This window comes from Felis catus, chromosome C1 (assembly GCF_018350175.1).
Source record: "Felis catus isolate Fca126 chromosome C1, F.catus_Fca126_mat1.0, whole genome shotgun sequence".
In the NCBI taxonomy this organism is placed as follows: Eukaryota; Metazoa; Chordata; class Mammalia; order Carnivora; family Felidae; genus Felis; species Felis catus.
In genome coordinates, this window is record NC_058375.1 from 158,751,196 (window position 1) to 158,775,835 (window position 24,640).

A 24,640-nucleotide genomic window follows, 5' to 3' on the forward strand; every position below is an offset into this window, starting at 1 on the left:
TGAATAACTGCCCCTGTGTTTGTTGTTCATAGAAAGCAATCCAGCTTAAATGTGTGCAGGCAACTTGAAATAATTCTAATTGCTCAAAGAATGAATTAGGAAGAATGATTTAATGTTAATTTCATCTTACAGTAAGACTACACAAAGATATTGTTGGTTAAGATTACAAAATTCCTCCTAAGTAGTCTGACCTCATTCTTTAACAGTGGTAAAATTCTGATATCTATAGCTTATTAAGGTCTATTCTTAGACTTAAAAATTATGAATTCTACAAATAGATTGAATCACAACTCTTGTTCTATTCTTTCTGTTATTCCATAACAAGAGGAAAATTTGGCTACCAAATCATAACAGTCAAAATGTACAAATTAATATAGAAATGTGAAAATTGCCTCCTGATCCTATTCTTTTTTTTTTTAATTTTTTTTTCAACGTTTATTTATTTTTGGGACAGAGGGAGACAGAGCATGATCGGGGGAGGGGCAGAGAGAGAGGGAGACACAGAATCGGAAACAGGCTCCAGGCTCTGAGCCATCAGCCCAGAGCCTGACGCGGGGCTCGAATCCATGGACTGCGAGATCGTGACCTGGCTGAAGTCGGACGCTTAACCGACTGCGCCACCCAGGCACCCCCTGATTCTATTCTTTATGAATAAAATAGGCAGATGATTTGGAAACAAGCTGTTTTACCTCATGAATTCTTTTTGTTCATAGTACCCAACCAGAAGATTGTTGTAAGAACTCAATATGTAAGTCCTTTAATTTTTTTAAAGGACTTAACAGATGTTCTGTTTACCTGGAGATGAGAAGATCAGAATAGGATTTATTCCCAAAGGTTGATATAGTTTATCTGTTGGGAACAAAATACATTGTTGGTCTGGGGAGACCTGGATTAGAGGGATAAGAGAGGGGCTTGAGAATCAGAGCTAAGAGGAGTGGCTTTATTCTTTAGATCTTTCTGAAGGTTCTGTGCTTTGTGGCAGCGTAGTCAGGCCTTACTGCATTTATGATTTGTGTATTCCAATTTGTGTATTCCAGGAACTAGGTACCACAGATAATAATGTCCACTATCAGGGCTTAGGAGCCCTGAGACGTTGTTAGGCTAGGGCAGGGCAGCTTCTTTCTTCTGCAGTATGATTAGAACCCCTGCCCCTCAGTTTTAAATGATGTGTTCAAATTAGACCGGGATTCATGGAGCACGACCTTTTTGGTAAGAGGAAATTGAGACTCCTAAGAACCGGCTTTTTTTCTTTACCTTTCCTATGATTACCTACGTTTGGAAGCACATTGGTACCTCTCCCCATATTGTTCCAAGCAATGATGTAAATGTGAAGGGGGAAGCTGCTAGTCATCTAAACCTTAAAAATAGAAGGAAAACAGTTTGATGAAATTAATACTAATGTTGTGATACTTGAGGTGACCGGCCAAAGAATGATGGTGTAGTGTGCCCTGGAGTGGAGACATAGGAACTCCAGGAGGCAGTAGAGGAACACACAGCATGGAAAGCAGGGGGGTACTAAAGACAGCTTTTTTCCTCTGCATTTTTCCAGACTCATATGGTGGAATAAAACCTCCGCTAAGTAAGCAAAGCTCTGCTACTTTACCCCCAAATTTCCATGTGCCTTTATAGGATATAGTGCTGGAAGGAGCACTGGATTCGAGTTAGAAGATCCGGATTCTAGTCCTGTTTGTTATCTTTTGTACTCTAGGAAAGTCACCTAATTTTTTACCTTATTGTGGAAATGGAGATGATGATAGCTGTGCTAACATGTCTGTCACAGTTAATTTAAGGATCAGATGGTAATGGATAAAACTGAAAGTATATATATACATGCTATGTATATATACATATACACTAAAATAGAGTTTATGTGTAAAACTGAAGTCTATATATAAAAAGTTATTATTATTATTACTTTTTTTCTTTTTTTTTAAATTTTTTTTTCAACGTTTTTTATTTTTTATTTTTGGGACAGAGAGAAACAGAGCATGAACAGGGGAGGGGCAGAGAGAGAGGGAGACACAGCATCGGAAACAGGCTCCAGGCTCCGAGCCATCAGCCCAAAGCCTGACGCGGGGCTCGAACTCACGGACCGCGAGATTGTGACCTGGCTGAAGTCGGACGCTTAACCGACTGCGTCACCCAGGCGCCCCTACTTTTTTTCTTAACCCTCTAAAATTCCTACCATGACTGCCACTCTATTCCCTGCCCTGCCTTGCCTGGAGTGGTGGGGAGTGGGATGGGGAAAGATGAGTCAGCTCCTGTCACCCATGGCATGAATCTCCTGTTTCTTGGGAATCAGAGCTGCAAATCTTCCCTTCTTCTTAGAATTGTACCCAGACTTCATTTGAGGAGCCATCTCCCATCTTTCTATGGCTAATTTCTCAGGGGTGTGTAGAGGAACCAGGATTAGCTGATTCAGCTATGAGAGGAATTTACCCACACCTATTACATTCACCTTGGATAAATTGGTCAGAATCATTTCTTCACTTTGATTGGTCAGTTACAGAGAAATTGGGATTTTTTTCCAGAGAGTCATTTGACTAATTGAGATTTTTTTTCATTGACAATTATTTCATCAGTGATAGCTGCACTGATACTACTAAAATCTTGAATGATCCAAAATGTAGACCCAGATAAGTTTACCTTAGGTAAATTTTAACAGTGGTACAATTTAAAATGGAACCAATTTATAAAAGTCTTTAGGACAACTCTTTAGTACATATGTGTTTAATGACATGAACTCCACTAAGAAATAATCTACCAGTTTTAGATTACTAGTTACTTTAATATTGATAAAGATAGAGGGGATTGTTAAAGCTTACCTTTTTGTTCCAGCTGAGAGCTCTTATAATTAAATCATAGGGTGTGTGTGTGTGTGTGTGTGTGTGTGTGTGTGTGTGTGTGTGTTAAGGACAAACCAGTCTTTCAGGGTGTTTTCTGCTTTGGTGAGGACATGTCTGTATTGTGATTAAGCACATTATAATACTTTAGACTTGTCACGATTACAAAGAATTTGGTTAGGTATTGGAGAAAATAGAATTTTTTCTCCCAGGTGAGTTGTCAGAGTAACCAACATAGGGAAGAAGATGGTGGGAGCAAGTAGGCTAAGCATTGCGCTAGTAGTTAGAGTTGAAAGGTCAGTCTCTTTGGGGCAATAAAATTAGGACTGGTTAATTGGCATACTTCTTGGTTACTGAGCCAGTGTGTCATTACAACAGGAAAGGAGAGTAAAAATCCTTCATGAATTTTATGCTTATATCATACTATGTTTTTTTGTATGATTGTTGATTTATTCACACAATATTCAGCATACTTAAACAAAATCCTGTTATGTGACAAGCACTGTGCTAGCCTAAAAAGTACAGAGAAGAAAGGACACAGTTGTCTTTTTCCAAGTGCTGTCACCATTAATAGAGAAAAACGTGAAAAATAATTACAGGACCATATAAGAAGAGAAAATGGAGTTAACTCAAGGTATAGAGAATGTATAAAGCAGGGGATGATTACATTTGTCTCAGTTGTGGTATTAGAGAACATTTTACAGAGGAGCACTTGAACTTGCTCTTGAAAGAGAAATCGATTTGCCCGGAACCCAAAAAGGTACTATTCTAGACTAAGAGAAGAGCTTGCAGAGACGGAATAAGACAATATGACACATTGGGGAATACTTGGAAAGGAAAGGGAGGAGAGAAGGTTAAATAAAAGATAGGGCTTAGCTCATGAAAGGCTTTCGATACCTATTCCTTCAGTGGTTCACCAACCAGTTATGAGGTAATATGATAGACTTATTGTTTACAGGGATCAGGAGAGAGTGAAACAAAATGAACCTGAATGAGCACTCTGTTGAGTAATCCATTTGTGAAATGATATAGCGGTGGAGTGAAGCAGAAGAGGATGGATCATAGGAGGCAGAACCAATAGGATTGGTAACCAGTTGGCTATGGAGGGCAAGGACATGGGATTTGACTCCCCAAGTTTTTGGTGTTTTATTTATTTATTTTTATTTATTTTTTATTTATTTTTTTTATGTTTGCAGGGGCAGTGATGTCATTCCCCCAAATAGGGATTATGAGAGAAACTGAACATTGCAGCCCAGACGAACATTGACCTATATAATCAGTTCATTTTTGGATATATTGATTTTGTGGTGCTGTTGAACATTGAAATGCTAGAGAAATTTGTGTATTGTAAACTTATAAGTAGACATGGAAGTTGAATTTGATGAAGTAGTATGTGCAGAATGAGAGGGAAAGGAAACTAAGAAGGGCTCCTTTTTCTTTTCTTATGGAGAAGGCTGTCTTTTAGGTTTAACAGAGGAAGAACACGTAAAAGTAACTGAGAAGGAACTGGAGGAGAACCAGAGATGAGTATTACCAAAAGTAGTACCAAAATAAATATTTTTTGTGGAGTGGTAGTTTTATGTGGAGACCTGATGTTTGTAATATTATGATTTCTAATTTTGGTTGTAATATTCTCAAGTTTATAAATATTAAACTTATTTATAATTTATTCTTGAAAACTATGTATGTATATACATGTATATAAGCACAGCTGTCTACACTACAGATATATACTGTTATTTATTTTTATTGCTATATACCAGGCCAGAAAGGTGGTATTATTCCCATTTTACACATAATAAAACTAAGGTCTTTTGTCCAAGGACATGTGATCAGTACAGAGTTTGGATTAAAATCTAGGACTTCCTGGCTCCTATTAGACAGTGGTGCCTCCTATACATATGTTGAAATCATAGCACACATCTAAATAAATTTAATGATGTTTCTCATTTCCAAAACTCTTATAAGTGTAGGTCTAACTTTATAACTTTAAAACATGTCATTCCAAAAAAGACATTATCTATTCTTTTTGCTATTGTTATTCAAGATTTTAATAATATGATTTCTTGATAAAATTATTTTTCAGCTTTTAAGGTATCATACAAATAGTTGGTATTTAAAATGTTTTCCCACTGGGGTGCCTGGCTGGGTCAGTCAGAGGAAGATGTGACTCTTGATCTTGGGGTTGTGTGTTTGAGCACCATATGGGGTCTAGAGATTACTTATTTTAACTTTAAGAAACATTTTCCAGGGCGCCTGGGTGGCGCAGTCGGTTAAGCGTCCGACTTCAGCCAGGTCACGATCTCGCGGTCCGTGATTTCGAGCCCCGCGTCGGGCTCTGGGCTGATGGCTCAGAGCCTGGAGCCTGTTTCCGATTCTGTGTCTCCCTCTCTCTCTGCCCCTCCCCTGTTCATGCTCTGTCTCTCTCTGTCCCAAAAATAAATAAATGTTGAAAAAAAAAATTAAAAAAAAAAAGAAACATTTTCCCATTATTTTTAGTTTTTAACTTTTTGATTATGATCATAATTTCTCTTTATCCTAAGTTTGCTACTGTCATTTGTGTTTTAGTGTAAGAGCCCAAATGTTGAAAAAAAAAATTAAAAAAAAAAAGAAACATTTTCCCATTATTTTTAGTTTTTAACTTTTTGATTATGACCATAATTTCTCTTTATCCTAAGTTTGCTACTGTCATTTGTGTTTTAGTGTAAGAGCCCATTTTGCTGATAAATGAGTTTATTCTTACTGATAGCCCTCAGACTAAATTTTGAAAACACACAATGAATAGTGAAAGGTATTGATTGTTATTTGACCAATTTTCTGTTTGCTACTGAAGTTGTCTGCAGTTTCTAGCATTGTTTCTCAAAGGTAGATGTACCTCATTAGATATTCTTCAGCTCTAGTTAAAATCAGTACCAAAGACTATTATTATATATTGTATTAATAGCTTTAGAAGATTCCTCAGGGTTACGATATCAGTTTTTCATAGGAATGGAAAGGGGTGTGTATGTGTTAGAAAAGGAATTTTGTATTTTTCTTTTAATTGTAAACCCCCAAGGAGAACTGTGTTAGAAATAACAAAGAAGTAGCAAATCTTGAATTCTTAGCTTTTCCAGTATTAGGGTGATCTGGCAGGGTTCTTCCTTTCTCTGGGCCAATTTCCTCATTGGTAGAAATGAGGGAATAGAAGAAAATGGAAATGTTTCCTTCAACATTTGTATTTCTTTAATTAATGGTAGAGGTTGGGAAAATACCTGGATTGCAACATTATTGCTGTGCCAGCCATGGTTTCAATGTAAAATAACTTAGTAAAATTGTAACGCTATGCTTTTGATTAAATCAGATAATCTTTAAGATAATTGACTTTGATCTTGAAAGGAAATTTTAAAAAGAGCCCTTTGATTCAACTAGCACTTATATAAAAAGATTGTAAAACCCACCACTTTGCAATTTGAGTTAATATTTTTCTGCTAGAGGAATTTAGGTGTTTTCTTAAAAAAACACTTTTAGGTTTTAGACCCTTTTTAGATTATAAATTATGTACTTGGTAAAAAACAATCTCTTATGTGTAATTGAAGTGAAATAAAATGACCAATATATCTTCATCATTTTATTTCTCTGCTAAAAACATCCCTGTTGTCAATGCTATTAGTGGAATAAAGTTACTGGAAAAATTGGAGATTTGGGAAACTTAACTGGTCTCAAAACTGGGGGTAACAATATTACCTACCTGGTAGAATTTTTGTGAAAGTAATTGAGTGCTTGGCATGTAATAAATACTCAGCTAGTGTTGGCTATTAATAGGATGAAGAAATTTTAAGAGAGGATTTATACTATACATTGACCTATAGACAGGAGTGAAGCAGGTTAAGGTATTTATATTCTTCTGATTGTTATAGAGAGGTCAGATTGAAACTTAAAGGTATGTATAGAGTGTTAAGATTCAGTTCCCCACCTCGCATTTCCTCTTCATGCCCTACAGAGTGGAACATTTACTTTCATCTTACAGCTCTCCTATGTCTTACAAAAGCTTCCCAAGACAACTACTACTATTATTCCTATTACTACTGCACAGCCCCCCCCCATAAGAATTATATTGATGGATATTAAATGAATCTAAAATCTAGTTGATTTCTAAGTCAGTTGCTCAGAGAAACAAAATCTTGTTCAGTTTTGATTGTTTTAATTTAGAGATTAAGTGGCAACAATATGCTTGTGTTATTTGGCTTTTCATCCTGTCTGGTTTTAAGAATTAGATTCAGTTATATGTCAAAAAGTATTACCTGATTTTCTAAAAAATGACTTTTGATTTACATGTTTTTGAATATTTATGGCAGAATACTCTAACCCATTCCTTGTCATTTTTACCACCAAAAAAAAGGCCTTATATGAAAACAAAATTTCGGATTTTCTTCTGCATAATTTAAAATTTTTAAACCAAAGTTTGTTGAAAGCTAAGAATTATGGATTATTGTTATGGTTTAGATAGAAGAAATGAAAACAGCTGGATTAGTTCTGCTAAATAATATTATTATTTCAGTTTTTTTCTTCATGTTGAATCAAAAGATGATGAAGTCACAATTCAGTCTAACGAGGATTTGGGGAAAGATACTAAGTGAACAGAATTTCACCTAACAGTGATTTATGTGGGTGGAGTAGGACTCAGGGTAGGGTATCAAAGATAACACTAAGGAGGCGACCACAAGGGTAAGAAGTACAAGTTGTCAAGTCTGAAGCATAAGCCAAGAAAAAGTAGGTCTGTGATAGGAGATGAGGAAAACAAACCATTCCTGTATTAAGATTGAACATAAGGATAGTCCATATTCCAAAAGATACTATTTAGAGAGATATATGTCAGAGTTTACCTTAAAAGAGAGTATAAAATAGTCGGTACTTAAAGTTGGTGAATTATCATTATAAGGATGGGAAATACTTCCACACAAATTAGCTAGAAGTTTTGTTTGAAGTTTGTTCTGAAAGAATTGTGTGAACTTTCTAATTACTTTTTCTTCAATTTATTTAGATCAACTGTTCCATGTATTAGCCTTGCACATGCGGCTTTATAGCATTGATTCTGAGTATAATCCCTGGAGAAAGCTTACACAATTAGTAGAAGAGATGAATTCACAGTAAGTATTATCAAAAGATTAAAGTCAATTAAAACTGTTTTTGAAAAATAGTTAAGTATTAAAATAGGATTAAAATTCTCTATGAATATGTAAATTTTCCTTATTAAACATAGAAATATATTAAAAATAAACAATGGTTTATCATTATACACTCTGTAAAAATTGCATAAAAATTCACACCAAATGAGAAAATCCTATAAAGAATCCTGTTGATTTGTATGCAGTTAAAAAGTTTGAATGGAGGTACACAAAGGCTGATTGCCTGTCTTTTTATGTCAGAATTGATTATTGATTCAGATAACCTTAGTCTGATCCCTTTATTTATTGTAAAGTTTTCCATCAGCTTTCTACCCAGTGATTTTTGTAACCCCTGATGATTCTTGCCTAAATCTGGTATTTTATTAGGTGCTTCAAAATAGTGATTTTAAAAAACAAAACAAAAAAACTTCAATTCTGATTTATTAGCTAGGAATGTTTTTTTAATAAAGGGAAACTTTTCCATATCATATCAGCTATTTGGTTCCCCTGAAATATAGTTTGGCAGGATGAATGCATGATTTTTCCCAGTTTATACATTTTCAAAGATACGAGTTGATGCCCTAGCAACTTCCAGTGGTGACCAGTAAGTTGTGGCTATTTATTTGGTGATCTCATAATTTTTATATGTTTGATGTGTTCACTCCATTTCAGCCATTCTTCTTTTCATTCTTCTTTAATTTTTATTTTATTTTATTTTATTTATTTTATTTTATTTTATTTTATTTTATTTTATTTTATTTTATTTTATTTTATTTTATTTTATTCTATTTTATTTTATCTTATTTTTATTAAAGTATAATTGGCATACCGTATCCTATTAGTTTTATGTGTACATCATAGAAATTTAGTATTTTTGCACATTACAAAATGATCTCCATGGTAAGTCTAGTTACCATCTGTCACCATACAGAGTTACTACAGTGTTATTGACTCTAGTCCCTATGCTGTACATTACATCCCCATGACTTATTTTATAACTGGAAGTTTGTATCTGTTAATCCCCTTCACCTATTTTGCCCATCCCCAACTCCTCCCCATTCTGGTAACCACTAGTTTGTTTCCTGTATCTGAATCTGTTTCTCTTTTGTTTTGTCTGTTTTGTTTTTTAGATTCCACATATGAGTGAGATCACAGATTATTTGTCCTTGTGACTTAATTTCACTTAGTGTAATACCCTCTAGGTTCATCCATGTTGTCACAAATGGCATGATTTCATTCTTTTTTTATGGCTGAGTAATAATACATTGTATGTATATATCACATCTTCTTTATCCATTCATCTATTGATGGATGCTTCGGTTGCTTCCATATCCTGGCTATTATAAATAATGCTGCACTGAACATAGAGGTGCATATATCTTTTCCCTAGTGTTGGTGAGAAGGTGGAAAAAAGGAAACCCTCATACGTTGTTAGTGGGAATGTAAATTGGTGCAGCCACTATGGAGGTTCCTCAAAATTAAAAATAGATTCAGCAATTCTGCTTCTAGGTATTTATCCAAAGAAAGCAAAAACACCCAATTTGAAGAGATATATATTGCTCCCTTTTAGATTATTGAGAATCCCTTTAGGATGGCTGTTGGACTTCAACACGATCCAAGTAGTCCTTGATAATATCCTTGTTTTCTGGCACAATAACCTAGGCTTATTTTGTATATTTTACACTCTGTACCTGGAATCAGCCAATCCTCTATGTAGTTCCTTTTAATGGGAAATGGTATTTAGAGATCACAATCTGGGTGGTTAAGGGGTATATATGACTATTATGTTATCACAAAATCTTACAGGCTCATAGGCCATTCCAGTGGACAGAGTTAGGGAGTCTTTTTTTTTTTTTTTTTTTTAGAAAAAGATTCTGAGTTCTTACTGGTATTTGTAATTCAAATGCAAGATTGAGGGTATATTTTATTTCTTAACTTTTTTGTTATTTGCATCTTTTTTCTTTTATTCTGAAAATCTAGGTTCATAATGGTGTTAACTTTATTACTACTTGCATAACCTATAGTATAATGATAATTATTTAAAAAAAAATCACTACTGACTATATGTTCTTTTGTCCTAGAATCTATACCACCAGGGATGTACAGGCAAAATACTGTTTTTAAAGTCATTTGAAGTAACTTTTTTTCTTGTGTTGTTATGCCATCAACTTGATTTATAGTGAGACTCATTTGTTTCAGTTCTTTTTCCCTCAGTGTTTAAAAATTGCCTTTTCCCCTTTGATTTATTTATTTTAATTTTATAAAACTTGTATTTTTCCAAAGGAAAAACTATGTGATAAAGTAAACTTGGAGACCTCTATCTTACATTCGTGCCCATTTGCATTTTTTTGTGTGTGTGAACTCTATCTGTTGCCTGTTTCTAACAATTGAGTTGTTGGTTGTTTTCCTCTTCATTTTAAAAACATGTTTATGGATTTTGAATATTAGCCCTTTGTATTATAATTTGCAAATATGTTTCAGTAGATTGTCAATTTAGTTTTACTTTATGATTTTTTTTTGCCATCCAAAGTTTTTTTTTAATGTCATATTTATTAATCTTTTCAGTAATTAATTCTGGAATTTGACTCATCCTGACTCAGGTCTTAACCCTACTCCCTTTTTTAAAACTCAGGTTTTCTTTCCCTATTTCTTTTTTCTTAAATTGAGATATGATTGATATACAACATTATATTAATTTCAGATGTAATGAAACTAATTACAACATGATTTGATATTTGTATATATTGTGAAATGATCACCATAGTAAGTCTAATTAACATCTGTCATTGCACATAATTACAAACTTTTTTTCTTGTGATGGGAACTTTTGTGATTTATTCTCTTTGTTAACTTTCAAATACACAATACAGTATTATTAACTGTAGTCACTGTGCTGTACATTATATACCCATGACTTATTTTATAACTGAAAGTTGGTACCTTTTGACCACTTGTTACCCATTTTGCTCACTCACCATATGTGACATTTTGCTCACCACTGTCTCTGACAACCACCTATCTGTTCTTTGTATCTATGAGTTCATTTTTTGTTTACACTTTTCAATTTTATTTTGTTTTGTTTTATTTTATTTTATTTTATTTTATTTTATTTTATTTTATTTTATTTTGATTTGTTTTGTTTATTTATTTATTTGTTTGTTTATTTATAAATAAATACGAAATTTATTGTCAAATTGGTTTCCATACAACACCCAGTGCTCATCCCAACAGGTGCCCTTCTGAATACCCATCACCCACCCCCCCACCCCCCATCAACCCTCAGTTTGTTCTCAGTTTTTAAGAGTCTTAGTTTTGACTCCCTCCCTCTCTAACCTTTTTTTTTTCCCTTCCCCTCCCCCATGGTCTTCTGTTAAGTTTCTCAGGATCCACATAAGAGTGAAAACATATGGTATCTGTCTTTTCTCTGTATGACTTTTTCACTTAGTATAATGCCCTCAAGGTCCATCCTTATTGTCACAAATGGCAGGATTTCCTTCTTTTTTATGGCAGAATAATAATTCCATTATGTATGTATACATCATCCATTCATCCATTGATGGATACTTATGCTGTTTTCATGTCTTGGTTATTGTAAATAATGCTGCAGTGAATAATGGGTGTGTCTTAAAGTTTTTTGAGTTAGTGTTTTTCTTTCCTTTGGATAAATATGCAGAAGTGGAACTCCTGGATCATATGGTGGTTGTATTTTTAACTTTTTGAACCTCCGTCCTGTTTACTATGATGGCTGCCCAGTTTACATTCTCACCAACAATGTACAAAGGTTCCTTTTTCTCCATATTCTTGTCAACACTTAGTATTTCTTTTTGATATCAATTTTAACAATTGCAAGGTGATAGCTCATTGTGGTTTTGATTTGTATTTCCCTCATGACTAGTGATGTTGAGCACATTTTCAGTACCTGTTGGTCATCTATATGTCTTCTTCAGGAAAATGTCTGCTCAGATCCTCTGCCCACTTTTTAATTGGCTTGTATTTTTCCTATTGAGTTGTATGAATTCTGTGTATATTTTGGATATTAACCTCTTCTCAGGTACATGATTCTTCTAATATTTCTGTGACTTCAGTTTTTACATTTAGCTATTTGGAATTTATCATGATATCTGATATAAAGAATGGATCCAATTTTATTTTTTCCCATATAGCTACCAAATACTGCTTTATGTTCTCTACAATAGTAAATTAAAACAGACCTATCAAAAAAAAAAAAAAAAAAAGAAAGAAAGAAAGGTGAGAGAGCACTTTGTTTACTAATGTGGAAAGATCTCCATCAAGATAAAATGTTAAGAGAAAAATCCAGGAGAAGAAAATATGTACATTATACCACCACTTATGTGATCAAGTGGAGCTGAGAAAATTAATTTGTATTTGCTTGTTAAAACAAAACAAACCAAACCCACACTTGTCCGGATACTGGATTTATAGCATAGATGGCACTGAGGAACAGTGAGAGAAGCATAGTTTTTAAACTAAATGGTGCTGGGTTAATTGGACATGTATATGAGAAGTAATTAATATTGACCCCTATCTCATACAGAACCTAACACATTTTGCCAGTTGTTTCAGTAATGTCCTAGAAATGCAAATGCAATGAAAAGGAAATTCAAGGTTGTGCTTGTATTTAGGTGTCATATCTCTTTAATTTCCTTTAATCTGAAATTGTTCCTGAATTTTTCTTTGTGTTTCGTAACATTGACATTTTTTTCTAAGAGCTCAAGCCGGTTATTTTGTAGAATCCCTCAATTTATTTTTGTCCAGTAGTTTCTTGTGCTTAGATTCGGGTTATAAACTTTTCACAGAAATACCACAAAAGCAATGTTTTCTTTTTAGTGCATCATATTAGGAGGTATGTGCTGTTGACTTTGTTTTGTTATTGATGATAATGACTGTCATTTCTTGGTTAATGTGGCATCTGCCAGGTTTTTCCACTGTGACGTTATTATTTTATCCTTTGTAATTAGTAATTAAAGTTATCTTCTGGAGAGCTACTTAGAGGCTATGAATATATCCTGCTACGTCTCAGAAACAATTTGTGTGTTTTGTGTGTTTACAGACAGAATTAGCAAGCTATTAGTATTTTGCCTGTTATGGCTAAGGAAAATCATTTTCCTTAATATTAGCTAGTGATTTTCTTTCCTAGCTAGACTTGCATACTCAAGGGTGGAGAGGGTGTGCAAGTATTAGAAGGCCTAATTCTCTGAGTCTAAGCATGTTTAGCAAACATAAGGTTTCCTAAGCGTAGTATTGGTGAATTAATAGTTTTAAACAATAGGGCACCTGGGTGGCTCAATTGGTTGAGCGCTGGACTCTTGATTTTGGCTCGGGTCATGATCTCGTGGTTCGTGAATTCAAGCCCCACATTGGGCTCCATGTTGGCAGTGCGGAGCCTACCTGAGATTCATTCTCTCCCCCTCCCCCTCCCTCTCCCTCTCCCTCTCCTTCTGTCCCTCCCCTGCTTTCTCTCTCTCTCAGAATAAATAAACTTAAAAAATATATATTGTAAAAACTAGACATAGGTACTATAATTTCAATAGAACTGTTTGCCAAGAGTGTTCTTATCAAGCCCTAAGATTTAATACCCATTAGGATAGTAGTAAATGTTGTGAACACTTATCCAGTGATTATTTCATGCTTTCATTTTTATGCTTTGCATATAATCTCATTTAATCTTCACCATAACTATATACACTAGGTACCATTGTTATCTCAATTTTTACATATGAAGAACGGAGGCTTAGAAAAATTAATTAACATGTTCTTTAGAGGCACAGAACTAGTAAGGAATAGAGGTGGCATTTGAATCCACACCTTTCAGATTCAAGAGTCTAAGTTCCTAACTATTATTCTGTTTCCTTTCTTAGTAAGAAGAAATCTGAGCAATTATTGGAAAATCCCATTGATTTTTCCCCCCTATATTTGCTCTCATTTTTATGGTTCATTAATTCACTAACTTGTAATATTATAGTTGATTATAATATGATATCTGTGTTTCCTATCTATATATTAGATTTTAAAAGATTGAAATATCTTTTTCTATTTTCTCACTTTTAATACTTTACTAAAATAACATTCTATGTCTAATGATATAGGTTTCTCATATAAATTTTTTTCTGTAATCCTCATGAAAGTTGTTTCTTTGTTTCTTTTTAATTTCATTGTGTTGATAATGGCTTTGGTTTTAAAAAATGGAAAATCAGGCCTATTAACTCTAACCATCCATTTCTTCTTATCCATAGAGTTAGTAGTATACAGTTTTTATAATCTGTATTTTTTTTAATGTTTATTTTGTGCTCACGTGCTGGTGGGTGAGGGGCAGAGAGAGGGAGGGAGAGAGAGAATTGCAAGAAGGCTTCCTGCTGTCAGTGCAGAGCCCAGTGCTTGTCTCAATGACATGAACTGTGAGATCATGACCTGAGCCAAAGTCAAGAGTCAGACACTTAACCAACTGAGCCACCTAGGCACCCCTATAATCTGGATTTTAAAGATAATCTAAAAACTTTAAAAAATGGAAACAATTATGTATTTTTAAATTGAGTATTAAAAGGATAATTACTATAATGATGGTATTAAATCTCACAGTCAAAAGTTTTGGTTCTCTTTTCTACATTAGGGTATATCCATTCATTCATTTGTTCTGATTATTTGCCTGCTGTGTGCCAGGAAAGATCTATTTCTCTGTCCTCAGAATGATTGTTTTTGTCTTTGTAGCCAACAAGCTCCAGGTTATTACTGTTTTTGTAAATTTTTTTCTGATCATAAAAATTGTATTTATTGTACATGTTTAGAATGTGCAAAAATGGTGAGGGAGAAAATGAAAGAATGTAAAATCTTATAACCCACTTACTATATATAGTTTATTACAATTTAATGAATTTATGAGCTATAAAAATGAGGTCAAATATGAGGGCAGGGAATCAATACTATTTTCTGGGAATTCCTCTAACATTGGTAACATTTTGAGACATTTATTTCCAGTTTCTTTTTTTCTGTATATATATTATGAATTTTTAAGAACTATTTGAATCCTATACCAGTTTTAGAATCTGCTTTTTAAAATTAACACACAACTGGGGTACCTGGGTGGCTCAGTGAGTTAAGCATCTGACTCTTGATTTCAGCTCAGGTCATCTCACAGACTTGTGAGATTGAGCCCCATGTTGAGCTCTGCACTGACAATGCAGAGCCTGCTTGGGATTCTCTCTCTTCCTCTTTCTCTGCTCCTCCCCTGCTCGCTCTGTCTCTCAAAATAAACAAACATTAAAAAAATAAATAATATTAACACATAACAACCAAATTCCCACATCATTAAAAATTCCTTAAATGACAGGGGTACCTGGGTGGCTCAGTTGTTTAAATATCTGACTTAGTTTCAGCTCAGGTCATGATGTGATCTCATGGTTCTTGGGTTCAAGTCCCACATTGGGGCTCTGTGCTGACAGCACAGAGCCTGCTTGGGACTGACACTCTCTCTCTCTCAAAATAAATAAACTTAAAAAAATTCTTTAGATGACATACATTATTTATTCATTCCTATTGTTAATCTTTTAAATTGTTTCTCCTTTTCTACAATATCAGATGGTGTGTTTAGCAGTTCTTGACATGTCAGATATAATCCTAGAACTATAGAATGACATGAAAGTATATAAATATTGTTTAGTTTTAGTCATTTATTTGATAAATATTCACACTGCTTGTCAGGCACTGTGTTACGTAGTACAGCATTGCTTTTTGAAAAGAGTGCCCTTTTATAAGCTTTTGCTGGCAATGTAGGAACATTCCTGTTGCTGTTCATCTTGAGTATGATCACTTTAAAAACATATTTTGGGCTAGTTTGATAGATAAAAAATGGGATCCCAAAGTAATAGAAATTTGTTTAATTTCTGGTAAAATTAGCTTCATATTAATATTAAATATTTCCTGTTTATTAGCTATTTGTGTACATTTTTTATGAATTCTATGTTTAGAACATCTGTCCATTTTTCTGTTGGCATCTTATTTTTTAAAAATTATCTGAGTGATTCTTTATGGCTTAAAAATAGTAAACCTTATTTTTTCATAGGTGTTGAAACTTTTTTCCAAAATACATTTGTCTCTCAATTTTATATTACTTTTCTTGACATATTAAAGTTTTACAATTTCATTTAGCCAAACCAGTCAGGCCTTATAATTCTTATTTTTTCTGATTGCTTTTATACTTAGAATGCCTCCCAAACTTGTCCATGATGTTTACCTTTATAACCTGTATTATAATGTGTTTCCTGCCTTGGGGTTTGCAATACCTACTTACATATTCTTTGTAGAATTTTCTTATGGGATGATTTTTAAAAATATATCATCCATTTGGAATTTATTTTCATCAGTAGTTATGAGTGAAGAGTTAATATTTATTTTCAAAGAACTGGCTAATTTTTAAAGCAGTTTTACATCCTGTTTATTATATGCTAAATATTTGTATGTTATGGTTCTGATTAGGGACTCTCCACTTTGTTCTGTTGACCCACAAGCCTATGTCTGTGGCAGAAGCATGCTGGTTTACTTTATTGGAAGATAATGTGTATATCTCTGATCTAGATGAAGATTCTTTCCTTTTTCTCCCCTTTGACCCCCATCCATACTTCCCAATTTTTCTTTACTGTTCTCACCTGTTTATTCTTTCAGATGATCTTTAGAGCCATTTTCTAAGCTCTTCCCTTCACTTGTGATTTTGATTAGAATTATTTAAACTTATAAGTGAATCTGGGGAAAATAGCTATCTTTACAGTAGACAGTTTCCTCAACTAGGAACATTCTTTATTTTTTTAAACTTTTTTTATTTTTTAAGTAATCTCTAAGCCCAACATGAGGCTCGAATATATGATCCTGGGATCAGGAGTTGCACGCTTTACCAATTGATCCAGCCAAGCACCCTGGAACATTCCCCATTTTTTAAATTCATTTTTTGTTTCATTGTAGTTTTCAAACATTTCTTAATTATACATTCTTAATCGTATTTAATGTAAAGATTGCTAAATTTTTAACAATATATGAATAATTTTAATAGAAGATGTAATCGGGAGGTTTAGACTGATTTTAAATAATATTTGAAGGTCATTGCGATAATAATAAAAAAGCAAATAAGTAATAATAGCAAAAGGGAATTCACCTCTAAATTTGAGAAAGATTGCTTCTGTTACAAAAAAAAAATTGTAGACACATAACGTAATAAAATAAATGAGAATCTAGACTTATGTTAGCCCTTTAAGCTTCCCAGTTGCTTATAATATCCCTATTTTAAGAAACTATATTTAATTTATTCATTTGAGATGTATTTCATTTCTATACCTAAAAGCTTTGTAATTTGTTAGTCTTTAGGTTGTGACACAGAAGTTCTTAAGTCTGATTTTTATGCAGTAAAATATATCTTTGTATAGGTATGAAATTGAGCTAGTTTAAATGGATTCACAAAGTTCCTTTTAATTCTAAGTATGAGTCTTTTGTCAGCTGTTAGATTTAATGCAGCAATATAATAATCCAAAATCATTTTTGTTCTAAATAGTTTTTAATGGACCAATTTCTTACCACTTTCTTTTTTTATCCATAGGTTAGTAAGGATTTTTCAGTGTTATTTTCCTCTTTTCTTTTTGGGAACAGGTTTCATCTTCTTGGCATGTTTTCTTTTGAGTCGTTTGGTTCATTTCACTAAAGTAACTGTGATAAAACCATAGAAATACAAACATGTGTAGGAGTCAAGGGCCCTGATCTTAATTTTTTTTTTTTCAAAGTTTATTTTTGGGACAGAGAGAGACAGAGCATGAATGGGGGAGGGGCAGAGAGAGGGAGACACAGAATCGGAAACAGGCTCCAGGCTCTGAGCCATCAGCCCAGAGCCTGACGCGGGGCTTGAACTCCCGGACCGCGAGATCGTGACCTGGCTGAAGTCGGACGCTTAACCGACTGCGCCACCCAGGCGCCCCTAGGGCCCTGATCTTAAGTTTATAATTTATGATGATGTTTCTTCCTTCAGTGCATTTTCTCTCTTTATGCTGTGAAGTCTTAACTGTCTAGTTTTTGTCTCTTTTGCCACCTGTATGTCCATCCAGCAATCCTTTCATTTTTCATTTTTTAATTTATTCAGCTAGTTTTATTAACTGTTTTAATCCAGGCATCAGGGAAATGATGGTAAACAAGATACAGTTTCTGTGGAATTTTTTTTCAGCGTCTTTAACAGTGTAGAGGATGAATTGGGAGAACGTAAAATTGAGGGAGATTGAATAGTTAGAAGTCAGTGGCCATAGAGATGGCAAAGAAGGAATAAAGATAGTTGTTAGGACTTACTGCCAATTAAATATGGGGTGAGTAAGAGAAGATAGGTTTGGGATATCCCTAAGATTCTACCTTATTTATTCATTATATTTTTATAATTATACATTGTGCTAAATACATATAAATGTATATAAATATATCCATTGTGCTAAATACTAGAGGATATAATAAATAAGCCACATCAAAACTAAGAACATAGAAGGAAGAATAGATTGGTTATGGCTAGGGGAGATTGAGTGCAGTAGAGTAGAATGTTCATGAGTTCAGTTTTAGGCATGTTCAGGTTTAGCTGCCCGTTGGATATACAAGTGAATACTGTAAATATTCAGGTAGTGGTTTAAGAGATTCATAGCTAGAGATACAGACTTGGAAGTCATCAATGTGTAGCTGGTGATTGAAGTCATGGTTTAGGAGGTCTTTCAAAAAGAGTCCTTCATATGAAAAGAGAGTGGGAATTGGAGCCTTGGGGAACAGCACCAGTTCTAGGTTAGTCAGAGGAAGAACTTGTCAAGAAAACTAGAGTCATCAGAGAGTTAGAAGAGAATCTAGGAGAGTGTTTCAAAAAGGCCAAGAAAATTTTCCAGATAAAAGTGTTCAACTGTATGCAAAGTCAAGGGTCAGTATGATAAAGTTGAAAAATGTCCACTAGATTTTGTAATTAAGAGAGCATTGTTGGCCATGTGGAAAACCATTTTGGTGGGGATTTGAATACTAGGTGAGCAAATGGTGCCTCCCTCCCAGTTTTTTTAAAAAGTACTTTGGGCTTGCTAAAAAAGATTGGAGAGACAAATAGGATTCATAGCATTAATGGAAGGTTAGCTTTAGAGAGGGAGGCAAGTAAATTAAAGGGTTATTTGTAGAGAATGGAGACACTGAAAGAGCTGTCTTCTTCCTCTGGCAGTTATAAGCTTCACAGCAGCAGGCATTGGTTTACTTGCCAGTGCTTCCAGTGCCTGACATGTAATAAGTGATCAGTAAGTATTTATTGAATGATGGAGCCTAATAAAAGAGTTGAGCAATTTTTGTTCATCCCAAATCTAGTCTGAAGTATAGCTTCAGAATTTATTGAATTCTTTAGAAATTTAAGATTTGCTTTTGTTTTCTGAATTAAAAATTAAACCTAAGATCAAAAAATGTATCCATCTATAGGAGTTTTAAAAATTCTTAACAGATCTAGAATGAGATCTGCTTTAGAATATATTCTGTTCCTCATAGTACCACACATTGCTGAGGTTTCCTACTTTGTCTTTTATAGTTTAAGTTCTGCCTATTATCTTTTTTTTTTTGGAAGTGTTAAAGAATTTTTTGAATTTTATGTTAGTCATGAAATTGAAACAACTTTTTAATAAAAAAATATTAACCATGCCTCTTCAGTGTAACTTGTTTGCGAATTGTACCTGTTCTTTTTAAGAATATGAACATTTACTTTTTAGTGTGAAGTTTGTGACAGCACGTGTCCTATATGCCACCACATTTATAGTGAAACTAATCCTCTAAATTTCCAATTAATCCTTCATTTGATTTCTGTAATCTAAGAGATCAGAAAGACTCATAATCAAGTTAATGTATCCAATTGTTTGCTTAAATAAGATCTAATAAATTTTGTATATAATTTTTTCATATTAGGCAGAATCAAGGGAATAGATAGATTTAAAAGATTATACTTTTAGGCAAAAAACATGGCCCCTAACCTTTTCTTTTGAGATTTCTCAATTGTTTATGAAAGTTTAATTTCTGTTCCTTAGACATATATGTGAAATATAAAATGAATTAGAAAAGATACGCAGTATTGTCTAAAGTAATTATGCATTTTTTTTAGGCAAGGAAATGAAGAACAACAGCCTGAGGTTCCAATTCTTTATCATGATGTTACATCCCTTTTGCTCATCCAGATCTTAATGATGCCACAACCCTTACGCAAAGGTATGTCTTTATAATTCTGATTCTTAGATTATATAGTATATATAATATTCTAAAAATAGTGGGGACAAATATTCAGTCTGCTGGAAATGTTTTGAGGTAAATGACTGTACTATTTTTTTATTCGTAGTAAATAGTTCATAGAAATGAAGGTTGTTGTTGGATGTGTTCTTTGGAAAAGTGTTCATGTCTTTTGCCCACTTTTTAAAAGTTTTTATTTAAATTCTAGCTAGTTAACATACTGAGTAATACTAGTTTCAGGCATACAGTATAGTATCTCAACACTAACATACATCACCCAGTGTTCAACACATGTATACTCCTTAATCCCTGTCACCTGTTTAACTCATCCACCTACCCACCTCCCTTCTAGTAACCATGAGTTTGCTCTCTATAATTAGGACTCTGTTTCTTGGTTTGTCTCTCTCTCTTTTTTCCCATTTGCTCATTTGTTTCTTAGATTACACATATGAATGAAATCATGTGGTATTTGTGTTTCTCTGGCTGACTTATTTTACTTAGCATAATACTCTCTAGCTCCATTGATGTCATTGCAAATGGCAAGATTTTATTCTTTTTTATTAATTCTTCCAAAGAACCAGCTCTTAGTTTTGTTAGTCTGTTCTACTGGGTCTTTTGTTTTTTTTTTAATGCTTATTTAGTTTTGAGATAGAGAACACAGGCAGGGGAGGGGCAGAGAGAGAGGAGGACAGAGGATCTGAAGCAAAGCAAGCTGTGTGCTGACAGCACTGAGCCCAATGTGGGGTTCAAACCCACAAACTGTGAGATCATGACCTGAGCTGGAGTTGGCTGCCCAACCGACTGAGCCACCCAGGAGCCCCTGTTCTACTGTTTTGTTGTTGTTGTTGTTTCTATATAATTTATTTCTGCTCTAATATTTATTTTAATTTCCCTTTTTTCTGCTGGCTTTAGGCTTTATTTGCTGTTTCTTTTGTAGATCCTTTAGGCGTTAGGCGTAAGGTTAGGTTGTGTGTCTGAGACTTTTCTTGCTTCTTGAGGTAGGCCTTTATTGCTATATACTTTCCTCTTCTGCAATCAGAAGGTTTTAGACTGTCATGTTTTCATTTTCATTTGCTTCCTTCTGTTTTTTTATTTCTTCTTTAATTTCCTGGTTAACCCATTCATTCTTTAGTAGGATGTTCTTTAACCTCCATGTATTTGTGGCCTTTCCAAATTTTTTCTTGTGGTTGACTTCATGTTTCATAGTGTTATGCTCTGAAAATATGCATGATATGATCTCAATCTTTTTGTACTTGTTGAGGGCTGACTTGTGACCCAGTATGTGATCTGTTCTGGAGAATGTTCCATGTGCACTTGAGAAGAAGAATGTGTATTCCGCTGCTTTAGGATGAAATGTTCTAATTATATCTGTTAAGTCCATCTGGTCCAGTGCGTCATTCAAAGCCATTGTTCCCTTGTTGATTTTCTGCTTAGATGATCTGTCCATTGCTGTAAGTGGGGTGTTAAATTCCCCTATTATTATTGTATTATCATCAATGAGTTTTTTTATGTTTGTGTTTAATTGATTTATATTTTTGGGTGCTCTCAGGTTGGGGGCATAAATATTTACAATTGTTAGATCTTCTTGTTGGATAGAGCCTCTTTATTATGATATAGCGCCCTTCTTCATATCTTTTTACAGTCTTTGTTTTAAAATGTAGTTTGTCTGATATAAGTACAGCTACTCCAGCTTTCTTTTGATGTCCATTAGCATGCTAAATGGTTCTTCATTCTCTCACTTTCAATCTGTAGGTGTCTTTAGGTCTCAAATGAGTTTCTTGTAGGCAGCATATAAATGGGTCTTGTTTTTTATCCATTCTGATACCCTATATCTTTTGATTGGAGCATTAATATTCAGAGTGATATTGATAGGTATGAATGTACTGCTGTTGTATTACCTGCAAAATCAGTGTTTCTGGAGTTTTTCTTTGTTCTTTTCTAGTCATTGTTGCTTTTGATCTTTCTTTCCCAAAGAGTCCCCTTTAATATTTCTTGCAGGGCTGGTTTAGTGATTATGAACTCCTTTAGTTTTTGTTTGTCTGGGAAACTCTTTATCTCTCCTTCTGTTTTGAATGACAGCCTTGCTGGATAAAGTATTCTTGGCTGTGTATTTTTCCTATTCAGCACTTTGAGTATATCATGCCACTGCCTACTGGCCAGCCAAGTTTCTAAGGAGAGATCTGCTGCTAACCTTGTCTTCCCTTGTAGGTTAGGAATTTCTTTTCCCTTGCAGCCTTCAGGATTCTTCCCTTATCTGTATTTTCCAAATTTTACTATGATATGTCTTTATGTTGGCCTGGTTTTTGTTGATTTTGATGGGAGTTCTCTGTGCCTCCTGCATTTGGATGTCTTTTCTTCCCCAGATTACGGAAGTTTTCAACTATAATTTGCTCAAATAAACCTTCTCCTATTCCCCTCTCTTCTTCTTCTGGGATTCCTATTATAGGAATGTTATTAACCTTTATGGAGTTGCTGAGTTCCCTAAGTCTATATTCATGATCCAGTATCTTTCTTTCCTTCTTCTTTTTGGCTTCATTATTTTTCATAATTTTATCTTCTATACCACTTATTCATTCCTCTGCTTCTTCCATCTTTGTGGTCATTACAACCAGTTGGTTTTGCATCTCAGTTATAGCATTTTTTATTTGGGCCTGACTAATTTTTAGGTCTTTTATCTCTGCAGTAGTAAAGGACTTCCTGGTATCTCCTATACTTTTTTTCTAGCCCAGTTAGTATCCTTATAATTGTTGTTTTAAATTCTGGTTCAGGCATATTACTTATATCTGTTTTGATTAAATCCCTGGCCATGGCCTCTTCCTGTTCTTTCTTTTGGGATGAATACCTTCATCTTGGCATTTTGTCTAGGTCTCTGTCCTCTGTGTGTGAGGAAAGTCTGTTATGTTTCCTGCTCCTGAGAGTAATGGCTATATTAGGAAGAGGTCATATACTGTCCAGGAACTCATGCTTCAGGAAATGTTCCTGGTGTATGCACTCTGCTGTTGTGTATTGGCTGCTCTTTCACTGTGGTCAGTCCTCTGCAGAGTTTCTCCTTGCCTGCAGTGAGGAGTGTTTGGATTTTGTCCATTGTGTGGTGAATTTTAACTAGGTGTGTTTTGGTATGCTTGTTAAAGGAGGCTAAATCCTGTTTCCTCTAGAGCTAAAGCTTTGGAACGCTCTCTGGTCAATAGTCTTGGTGTGTGCACAAGGTTTGTGCTGGTCTTCTGGGGGAAGGCCCACTGCTGCTCTGAGTTTAGGCACAATTGTCCTAGTTTAAAAAAAGAAAGAAAGAAAAGCACTTGCAGAATGCAGAGGGGCATGGCTTGGTTTAAGTCACTCAAGCCTCCACTGTGAGCAGTATTCTGCTTACTGGTCTGTCTGTGCTGACAGGCAGGGGTAAAAATGGCATCAGCCAGCTCTCTAGTCCCCCAAGAAGGGAGTTCAGGAAACCCTCACAGAAGAGCATATGATCTCCCCTTGTGTGTGTCCCAGGCTTCTCTCAGGTCCCTGCCTTCACCCTGTGTGTGTTTGAGCCATCTGCCCGCTTGGTGGCACAGTGTTCCTGCATCTCAGGTGTGCAGGCTGGGTTTCAAAACTCCAAATCTTAGGGACCTGATGCAGAATGGCCCGTGCTGATCCTCTGGGGGAGGGGTCTCACTGCGCTGTGACTAGTGGTGGTTTGTCCCACGAGGGCAATTGCAGGAACATGCAGAGACTTAGAGTTTATGGTAAAGCACTGCAAAAAGCTGGCATCCAGGTTAGCTGTCCTCAGCAGGTACCTCTGTTCCTATGCTAATGAAAAGGGCAGTTCAGTGGTACCCCCTGGCTCTTTTGTCCCCAGAGAGGCAGTGCTACTTCTCTCAAATGCACTCAAGAAGACAAACTGTCTCTCCCAGTGTGACCCAGGGGATCTTCAGGCCACGCTTTCTGCTCCTGGGCCTCCAAACTTCTAAAACTTTAGACTTTGAGCTCCACTGCTTGTAAAAACATGGAATAATCACTCCCTCTCATTTTCCCTGTGTGGTTTTGGAGAAGGGTTTTTTCTTGTTCTGTGCTCTGTGCCCTGTGTGCGTTCTTTCTCTCCTCTCTGATCAGGGCTTCCTCCCCTCAGCAGCACCATCAATTTTTTTCTTCCCCAAATCATGAATCCACACCTCCTACCTTCCACGAGGTGGCCTTTTCTCCCTCTAGTTGTGCAGTTTGTTTTCTCAGTCCTCAGATCAATTTCTGGGGCACACATAATGATTTGATATTTATTTAGCTGTGTTGAGAGGGACAAGGAAGCATCGGGTCCCCCTACTCCTCTGCCATCTTAACTCTTCCTTTCAAGGCCTTTTAATTTGTGATTTAAGAGTTCAAAAGTAGGAATCCATGAATCTCCTAAAATGATATAGG

At 34.9% G+C, this 24,640-nt stretch overlaps 1 protein-coding gene across 8 annotated transcripts in view; it reads left to right on the top strand.

Annotated features, from left to right (window-relative positions):
* Nucleotides 1-24,640, top strand: part of UBR3 (ubiquitin protein ligase E3 component n-recognin 3) — a 244,481-nt gene that overhangs the window by 181,833 nt on the left and 38,008 nt on the right. For 6 of the 8 annotated variants that reach the window (XM_023259440.2, XM_023259442.2, XM_023259443.2 and 3 more), the window contains 2 exons: nt 7,864-7,969; nt 20,127-20,230. In XM_023259440.2, coding sequence (XP_023115208.2) covers nt 7,864-7,969; nt 20,127-20,230 — 210 coding nt within the window. Of the gene's footprint in view, nt 1-7,863; nt 7,971-20,126; nt 20,231-24,640 lie in introns of those variants that run through there. The other 2 variants (XM_023259445.2, XR_006583267.1) reach the window with 1 other exon arrangement.